This window comes from Phyllostomus discolor, chromosome 5 (assembly GCF_004126475.2).
Source record: "Phyllostomus discolor isolate MPI-MPIP mPhyDis1 chromosome 5, mPhyDis1.pri.v3, whole genome shotgun sequence".
Lineage (NCBI taxonomy): Eukaryota > Metazoa > Chordata > Mammalia > Chiroptera > Phyllostomidae > Phyllostomus > Phyllostomus discolor.
Genome location: NC_040907.2, coordinates 79,995,280 through 80,005,158, shown reverse-complemented (window position 1 = coordinate 80,005,158; position 9,879 = coordinate 79,995,280). Strand labels below are relative to the sequence as shown.

The 9,879-nt window shown below is 47.4% G+C and overlaps 1 protein-coding gene across 1 annotated transcript in view; it reads left to right on the top strand.

Moving 5' to 3' along the window:
- The first annotated feature begins 2,292 nt into the window (after positions 1 to 2,292).
- GMPR (guanosine monophosphate reductase) overlaps positions 2,293 to 9,879 on the top strand; it is a 41,211-nt gene continuing 33,624 nt past the window's right edge. Inside the window, exons 1-2 of the mRNA XM_028513951.2 lie at positions 2,293 to 2,628; positions 9,275 to 9,394. Coding sequence (XP_028369752.1) covers positions 2,542 to 2,628; positions 9,275 to 9,394 — 207 coding nt within the window. The 5' untranslated portion in view covers positions 2,293 to 2,541. The remainder of the gene's footprint in view (positions 2,629 to 9,274; positions 9,395 to 9,879) is intronic.

Sequence of the window (9,879 nt, the reverse complement as noted above, 5' to 3'; positions counted from 1 at the left end):
AGAAGGAACGTAAGGTGTAATGTGAGCTGTGTTTTTGTTCTAATAGAAAGGGAGTGGGCAGGAAACCAAGAGGAGAGGTACATAAGCAAGTTCAACCTAAGGATGTTTTCCTTTAAATCAGTGTTCTAACAATAAATACAAAGCCCTCACTCACCCCTGTACCGCACCTCAGGCAGATGCCTAACAACGCTACGTTCTTTTCCCTTTTGGGAGAATAATTTTTAAATAATCAAATCATATAGTAATTGTATATTACTTTTATTTTGTTTTTAATTAGGAACTCAAGATCAGAATTAGGTTCCCTCACTACTTTGGAAATAAGCAGCACATCTGGCTGGCTCCTAATGATTTGATGAGACTCACAAATTTTTGTTGGCTGGAATTACTGTGGTTACTTTTATTCCTTCCCTGATAACTTTCATTTCCTTCCATGAAACTGCAAGGACTTCCTGTGGGACAAAGATTATGGGAGCAAGTGGGTTGGGCTAAGACCTTGCTACCCCAAAATATGCTTCTTTGGGATATGGGCTATTTTATACTGGCTATTTTTAAGAAACAAAATACTAGGGAAAAGTCTTTAAACTTCTTCCTAATTGCCTACAAGAATTTAAGAGGGCCTGCTCTTGGAAGGGAGGGTAACATCACAGATAACTATAGGTTAACATGAACTAGTGGGTGTGTGATAGGCAGGGGGAACCTAGCAAGACTCCTTCTCTGTGTTCCATTGTTACAGGTGGCCCAGCAAACATGTAGTCACTAAACATATGCTCTTCCATCTCCAGGTGGAGTGCCTTCTTGCCTTTTGAAGTCCCAAACTACAATGCCAATTTATAAGCCTTAAGGCTTCATTCAACCTGTCCTTGAATCCCACACTCTCATGGAGCCCAGTATGTACATATGTAATAAATTTGGTTATTTTCTCCTGTTAACCCGTCTTATGTTAATTTGATTATTAGACCTGCTAGAAGAATTTAGAGAGATAAAAGGAATATTACTTTTCTTGCTCTATAACCTTTATCATTTGAAGACATTTGTGTTAAATGAATATTGTGATGTGTCTTTACAGTCAGCCATACACAATATGAGTTCATTGAGAACAGTTCCAGGCTGCAGACAACTGAAAATAAAAGAGTCCTGCCTTTGAGCACTTAGCAATCTAATTTGAGGCTATAAAGCTTAATGCACATACTGTAACATGTGACCCCCCTATAAATAGCTACTGTTTATTGAGCAACTATGAGATTTGCATTGTGTGTGTCCATGTGCATGTAGGTGCCTTAGCACACAGACACACAAAGACACACACAAAATATGATTCTCATATAAGCCTGGGAGAGAACAGCATTGTCTTTTTCTTCCCCTCTCTTTTTAACCTATTAAAAAACTGAGGTTTAGGGAAATTAAGTGACTCCCTTCATCTAGAAGTAGGTGGGGCCAGGCTTTTGAGGCAGACAGAGAAAGGTCCCAGGGCAGAAGTGGTTTAGTTAAATTTGCATTGTGTGTTAAGGACTGAGGTCTTTACATCTTTTACTGGGACCACAGACAAGGTATTTCATGTAAAGGAACCTCTTCCCAATCTGCAAACTGGTTCCTTCTTCATTGGGTTGTTGGGGGAATGAATGAGAAAGTGCAGGCCAAGCACTTAAGCACATTCCTAAACTCCCAAAGGCTCTGAAGGTCAACAAGTGAATTAAAAATAAACTGACATCACTGGTAACCCTCAGAGAGGGGATTCAGGGGGCCCTCCAGTCCCAGGATCTGTGATGAATATGGACTTCACTGCTTTTTATTAAAAACAACCAACCAACCCACCCCTGAAATTCAAAAATTGTTTCAACAATCTCATTGCTGCTAAATAGATTTATCTACCCATACTCTTTTCCTTAATTCTATTTGGATTCCCAAAGGTTTCTTATTTTTTTGGCATGTGAAGGTGTGACTCAGTTCCTGGTAGGCACACCGGGCTTGAAACTAGAGAAAGAAGCAATACCTCTCAAGCAGGAGCCTTTCCCTTGGGTAAGGCTCTAGCAGGCCAAGTCGCTCCTCCCTATGGGGGGCGTCCTGGGTGACAGACAAGAGGGTGTCCATGCCTACTTCCTCTTCCTCAGCGCCAATTCCAGCGCCACCATAAGCTGGATTGTAAATGGAGGGCTGGGAGGGAGGAAAGGGGCTTGTTACAAGTGTCACACACGCGGGGGACTTAATAGCCGCGCGGTGTGTCTCTAACCTGGCGGACCTTCCCTTCCTCTTTCCAGCCCAGCGCCAGGCGCGGGGGCGGGGCTCGGCCACCACAGAGTCGAGGTGGGCGGAGCGCCACAGGGGTGCCCGCGGCCATAAGGGCGCAGCGCGCGCACCCGGCGCCGGCCAGCTCAGGCTTCCGCACCTCATCCCCTCATCCGTGTACTGCACGGGCCCCACGCTCCACCTCACGCCCGTGCCCCCTCTGTCCAAGTCCCCTGGCCCGCATTGGGGACATCCTCGCCCCACCCGCCGGGGCCTCAGGAAGCAGCTGCTGGCCTCAGACTGCTGGTCTCTCGCACCATGCCCCGCATTGATGCCGACCTCAAGCTGGACTTCAAGGATGTCCTGCTCCGACCTAAGCGAAGCAGCCTCAGGAGCCGAGCAGAGGTGGGGCTCTTTGAAAGCCGCAATGGGGTGGGATATTTTCCGGGGTGGCGCCGGGGAGGTGGGTGGAAGGCGGTGCATTGTGGTAATACCTTGCCAGCTTCTCTGTGTCTGAGAGTGGCAGGGGTGCCCACCCCCTGTGCCCGCTCCCTCTCCACTAGCTGAGGAAGGGAAAGCCAGCTGGTTCCCTGCCAGGATAGGAGGTGTCTTCAAGGGGCCCAGCTGGGGCCTACAACTCTAAATCCCGCTGGCAGGGTTGGCCAGAGGAAGTACACTTTAGAACTAGACCATGGAGGAACAAAGATGAAGTGGCCAAGTGGTGAGAAAGTGTGGGGAGGCCGGGCGGGTGAATTTAGGGAGAAGAGAACACAGTGGAGCCAGATCATGAAAGGAGAGGAAAAACAAGGGAAGATCCTTGTGATTTTGGCGCTGTCTCAGTCGAAAACTGCTGCTGGTTGAGAGTCAGATCCAGCAATAGAATTTCTTTAAGATAACTGAAAAACTGGGAACTTCAGGACAAAAAGTTCAGGGTGTACTTTCCGCATTTCAGTGACCATGCCAGGAGGGAGGCTGTGCCTGGCGGCACCCCTCCTAACTGGACAGCTCAAGTCCAGTTCAGTCCTACAGAAGCTGAGAGCACTGGGGTGCAGGCGTGGGTCTGGGTGGCAAACTGGATCCAAGCCTGAAGAACAGGTGGACACTGGGCTGGAAATAGCCTCCAGTTGGGGGTAGGGATGCCTCTGCTGGTGAGGAGGAAGGTCAAACTCTGAAGGGTAAACTAGCTGCACAGAAAGGCAGAGTTCCGTGGAGTGGTGTGCATTGGTGACAATAGCTTTGTCTGGTCTTCTGAGAGCCGAAGAGGAAGGTGAGGAAGCTGGACTGAGTCTGAAGGCTGGGTCTGCAGGAATAAACCAGAGGAGGCTGAGCCAGCACACTATTGTTTACACTCCACTCTAAAGACCATAAATAAATTGGCGGGCGGCCCACCGATGCCCAGGCCCAGCTGCAGGGCCTGGTGCTGCCAGCCAGGGGCTTGTTTGGATTAGAAAGGCCTCCTGCTTTAGCCAAAACCAAGTCACCTCACCTCAAGCAGGAGGGTTGGCAGGCTGCAGCCAGAGAGGATGGGACGGGACAGGACTGGAGAAGGCAGCAGAGGAATGGTTAACCCTTGTCATGCTAGCCTAGGTTGGATGACTCTGTGCCTGTACTTCATCATGTTCTTTTGGGTGCTAAAGAGCGGGGCAGCCTCAGGAAAGAAAAATAGATGGTTTGCATGGCTGACCTGGCCCTCCCCAAGTATAAGCTGTGGTCAGTACCGAAGGCCAGACTAAGATGAGATGTGGGGATTCTAGGCAGACTCATAATTTGATGGCCTCAATATTCTTTAAGTATTTGTTCAGAATTCACTTAGAGAGAAACTATTAAGAAAAATTATGTGTTTAAAACAAGGATATATTGTATGTATTTTCTGAACCAGAAAACATCTTGAGAAGGTAAAACATTTTGAATTTATGTAATAAAATGAATTACTCTTTCCTAGGGAATAGTATGACGTCATTTTGTTTCATAATTTGGACTGATTGAAACTATTAATGTCCCGGCCTCTGATAGCACCTTAAAAGCTACATGTACACATTGCGATGAGAACTCTATGTCCTTGGGAAGGGTTTTCATATTTCTACTTTTGTGGGAGTTTGCCAGCTCTGTGCCTGGAAACCTGAGCTGACTGGCATTGCCTTTCCAGTTGGTTCCTGTAATAGTTTAGCTTCCTGGTGTCCCGGGCAGCTGCCTGGTTGGCTACCCCTCACACCCGGACTGCCTGCTTCACTGGTGTTGAGAGATGTAGGTAGGCCTAGGTCTAGTCAGGCTTCTAATCCCCTCTCAATGTTTTCTCAGTTTGCTTGTGGATGCCTGAAATGTTTTTGTCAGCAGATTAAAAACTTGCATTGCACAATCAGATAAAAGCCACACATATGCCCTGTGGCAGAAGTCATACCTGAATGCAGTTTCTAAGCTGGATCATAAGTGACTGGTAAATGACTGACTTTGAGCTGAACCAGAGGGCAGATCTGAGTGGAGCCAGAATGGAAAACATTCCCTGTGAGAGCAGAGTCTGGCTAAGAAGGGAGAGTTTTGACCATTGGTAAGATTGATTACTGAAACAGTTTGAGCCAGGCCTGCTGAAGAGGAAATAGAGAGAAAGTCATGTCCTACTTGGAAGTTGGAGTGTTCCTCTTAGGGCACTTCCACAAGTGTCACATAAAATGAATTTGGAGTCACCTTCCAGAGGCAAGGGGTACAGGTGGAGATGGCCCTGGTGGCCTTATAGTGGGTGCACCAGATGGGTGACCTTCATTTCTCAGCGGGCTGTCCATTCATTGCCTTTGCCCATGTCTGCCCAAGCCCCGGCACACAAGAATGAAGTGCCACAAGGCTGTGGGAGGGGCATGACGTTTGTTGACTGAGGCAAGAGCTTGTCTTTATCTGATAGACCTGGAGCCTGGAAGCCCTTGATTCCTTGAGTGCATTCTTTTTCAGGACCCATTTCTGGCTCAGATGTCCCAACTTAGTCCTTATGGTAGTAAGAATTTTGTTTTTAAAGAGCAAAACAAAAACTTAATGCAACTCTGACTTTGGAAGTCAGGCATTGAGGAGAATTTGCACTGGAAAACTGGCCACTTGTCCCAGGACAGGTAGGCATGACATGACAGTGAGTACTGCATCTCCTTGAAATTCTGTGGTAATGTTTCACCAGTGGTCTTGTGAGAAGAGTTCTGCTCCGGCCTGAGCAAGCCTTAGGATGAGATATGGCGGATGGAGAGGATATGGGGCTGGGAAAAAGGAAATCTGGGGTGCAGTCCAAGCTCTCTGCAGGTTATTTTATTACCTGTGCCTCTGGATCAGTTTCCCAAGGCTGTTGTAACAGAGCAGCACAAACTGGGAGGCTTACAGAAAAGATATTTGTTGTCTCACAGTTCTGGAGGCTGAAGTCCAAGATAAGATGTTGGCAGAGCTGGTTCCTACTGAGGGCTGTGAGGGAGAATCTGTCCCAGGACCCTCTCTCTCTGGTTGTTTACAGGGAATCTGAAGTGTTCCATGGCTTGTAGATGTGTCACCCTGATTTCTGTCTTCATCATCACATACTATCCTCTCTTTCTGTGTGTCTGTGTTCAAAATTTTCCCTTTTAAAAGAACACCAGCCATATTGGAATGGGCCCACCCTGATGACCTCATTTTACCTTCGTCATCTGCAAAGACCCTATTTCCAAACAAGGTCCTGGGTTAGGACTTTACCATCTTTGGGAGGAGACACAAACCATAACAGCTTTTCTCTGTAATTATGAGAGTTTGACTAGACTTGTTATTCATGGATGCCTCCAAATCACCTGGGAAGACACTCCAAAAAACACACATCTTATCTCCAACACAAAGGTTCTGGTTTATTATGATGGAGGCAGCCCAAGCATGTGTATTTTGGACATAATCTTATGATGATTCTCATGTGTGTGAGGATGCTCTGGACTGGCCACAGGAACCCTTTCCATTTGTGGGAGCCTGTGGCTCTCTGGTAATGTGCAGTGGCATGTGCTTCTCCTGAGAATGGATGGTGACACTTCCAGGGGATAGAGCACATGCAAAGGGCTGGGCTGGGCCCATTAATCATTTCTTGAGAAAGGCTGGGGGCCAGAATGATGTTATTCTCGCCTCTTGACCAGATGTTAACTTATTCCACTTGTGATCCAGCAGGACTACAAAGATGAGAGGCATTGTCTCTGTACCTAGACGTAGTGATCTACAGGTGACACAGATAATGAACACACAGTTTATAAGAGAATTGCTTTAATCAATACCATCCGCACATCTAGGCAAAAGGGTCCCCGACCCCTCCTTGCTGGACAGGGCCTGTGGGCTGTGCTGTTGCTTCTAGGCCCTTCTCTAGGTTCTCAGGATCCTGGATTTCTCTGTGCTCTTGACTTGGAGCTGGTTCCAAGGCCTTCCAGGGTCTCCCCTCCAAGGTGTGTTTTCTCAAGAGCCGTCTGTGCTGCTGGTATGCTTGCCTGTAACTCAGTCACCAAGTGGCAGGTGTTTGTCGGAGTGGAGGTGTGTGTGTGCATGGAACTTCATGTGAGGACTGGGGTGCGCACACAAGAATTTGGGTGGGAAGAGAAGGGGATGTGGACTGCCCGCCCGGGCTGGCTCCCTGTGACACAATGTTCTGGTGCTTTCTAGGTCAGTGATGAAATTGTGTTAAGGTAGGAAGATAGGGCAAAATTTATGCAGCACCTTGTTAGCTTGCCTTATAAGCCTGAGGTATTTAGAAATGTGGTAGGGGCCTCCATGTGTACTTCTGGGACCACTGATGTCAGCTGACTTTAATGAAGGTATGTATAAAGAGCTGCAGAGATACATACTTTTGAGGTTGGGGTGGGGTGGCTTATTACTTTACATTTCCGTTCAAATCAGGTTAGCAGAGTGAGAATTGGAGATACCATGTTTGTTCCTGGGAGGCTGGAATAGTTGAGATACCTCTCTCAGTGAACAACTGGTCTGCTGTGTGTGTATGTTGTTTAGGTTGAGAAGATAATTTTATTTATCATTTTTAGAATTAAGGATTGCATAGAATCTGCCACATAGAGAAGACTAGGATTGAGGGGGAGAGTTCATTGCCGAGGCTGACCGTTTCCATGAAAAACTGTGGAGTTTTTTTTTGTGGTGTGTGTGCGTACTGCCGATGGGTTTTGGACTGCCAAGAAAACCCCATTGTGAGCTCAGCTGGGTGTACAGTGTAGCATCTCTTCTAGTGCATCTTGGGAGTAGTGTAAGAGTAATTTGAGTCAAGGAATTCATATTATTTTAAGGCTGGGAAGTCAAAATGCTGGGGCCATGAGTAGCACAGAAGGATGCAACAAATAGACCCTGGCAATTATAGTTCATAATTTAAATATGACTTCCTTTCACTGAAGTAGAATCAAGAATCATAATGAGGAAGTTGAGAAAGGGATGACCCGCCCCGTATGCTCAGGCAGTGACAGCTTTTCATTTCCCCTAGTGATTGCTGTATAAGGCCAGTGTGAACATGCTTATGACATCACTCTCCCGGGAAGCCTGGTGGACAGAGAGTCCTGTGTGGAGAAGCAAGAGAAAGGAAGAGCTTAGGAAGCCTGAAGTGTCCCATGCTGTTTTTTGACATGTTGATTGCAAAGTGAAACTTGTCTGAAATGAAAAAGAATAAAATAAGGAGCTAGAGAAACACTAGTAGGCAATGATTACTGCTGGCATATTCTCGAAGCCAGGATTAGTGTCGGTAGGTCCAGCTTATTTCAGAAGCTGAAGGTTCACACCTGTGTTCCTCTTGATGGCTCTCCTTGGGGTCTGTATCCGTCAGGGTCCAGCCAAGGAAACAAACAGTGCTAAATATTTAAAGCAGGGAATTTAATGCAAGATACCTGAACACTGCTGAGATGCCAAATGAGATATTGAGGCACCCCAGAGATTGGCAGCAGTGAGAAACGACTTCCAAAGGGGAGAAGGCAATCTTACTGAGGCTGGGGGCTAGGATCACCCTGTGAACGCTGGAACTAAGATCCTGTGGGCCTCAGCAGAGGGCTCTGGGAGAACTACCCTGACTACACACAGGCTGTCTCCTCCCAACTTCCTAGCTCTCCCCCAGTTTGCTACTCGGTGACCCCATTGGCTCAGCCCAGCCAGAAACCAATCTGGGAAGTGGATCCTGCAGGGGGCAACCTCTGTGTGATCAGAACATGGCAGGAGGGGGCGAGGACTGGATCTGCCAACATCCAGGCCTAGGATCTGCCCTGGGTCAATGAAGTGATTGTGACTGTGCTTGCTCTTGGTGAGCACCTCCTGGCACACTGCTTTTGCTGAGCCCACCATCATGGCCTAGCTCTCCTGGTATCAGAGTTAGTCATACATGCCCCCAAGATGCAGTTACAATAGAATTGAAGGACCCTGCCTCCGCCTGTTAGCGAGTCAGAGGAACAAGCGTTTATGTGCAAAGACACATGGTTACAGTGTACTCGCCCAGCTCTTTGAAAGATGGTCCTAATTAGAGAACAGCTGAGTAGGTTGAAAGGGTAAAGAATTAATGGTTTACAGCTCACTGCAGGGTGAATTTGGAGTGGAAGGTAAGAATTAAAGGAGGGCCATGGTTGGCAGGGATTTTTCTGAGTGGAGTAGAGCATCCACTGAGTCGGAGTGGAGTGGGTTTTCTCAGAAGGGGAACTGTTTCTCCAGTGCTTGGAAGTGGGGACAGAGGACATGTACGTGGTGGGTATGTAGGTGTAGGGCTGGGATGGACCAGGCTGGGGACAGAGGGTGGCAGTGGGATGGGAGAGGCTGCTGAAGGAGAGGGACCTTATTGTCTGGAGGCTGGGCTTGATGGCAGAGCTTGGGCTTGATGGCAGAGCCTGCAGATGCTAAGGAGCCGGCTTCAGCTTTTGTACTTGGATAGCAGCACATTACTCAATTTCCTCAGGGACTCTCCTGCTTTTGGAATATCTGGCCAAAGAGAATCCAGGGACTAAGGGGCATGCACTTCCTAGTGTTTTTCTCACGTGCTTCAGATTCTAGAAATTCTGCACAGATCATGCAAAGAGCAAATCATTTCTTTTTCCTTTTGTGCCAATAGGTGGATCTTGAGCGTACTTTCACATTTCGGAACTCAAAGCAGACCTACTCAGGGATCCCCATCATTGTGGCCAACATGGACACCGTGGGGACATTTGAGATGGCAGCGGTGATGGCACAGGTAGGATGGTGGGCTTTTCCCCCTGCTGCTCACACTGGAGGGGTTGTCAGGACCCTCCCCTGGACGTGTTCAGACACTCTGAAGAAAAAGGGAGACATTTGGGTCCATGGCTGTGGCCATACTATTTCCTTCTGAGTCTGAATATTGCTGGAGTCACTTTTTTTCTTCCCCCTTTTCAGTCAGAAATGATGGGTGGAGTCTGGACTTGGCATTCGATGAGATGTTCTAGAGCCACATCCGTTTCTTCCTTGAAGATACCCATGATAGTTTTGGAAATTAGGGATACAGAAAGAAGTTGGACATTGTGCCATATTGCAGTTAGTCGAGTGCCATATTATACTGATAAGAAGAGGGTGAGTGGCTTTAAATGAAGACAGACTGCTTCGTCTGTAGTCTGCACTGTAGCATTTATTGCATTATATGTAGAAAACATGTATTGAGCACTTACGTGGCAAACACTGGATATAATGTCACAGCTTCACCAG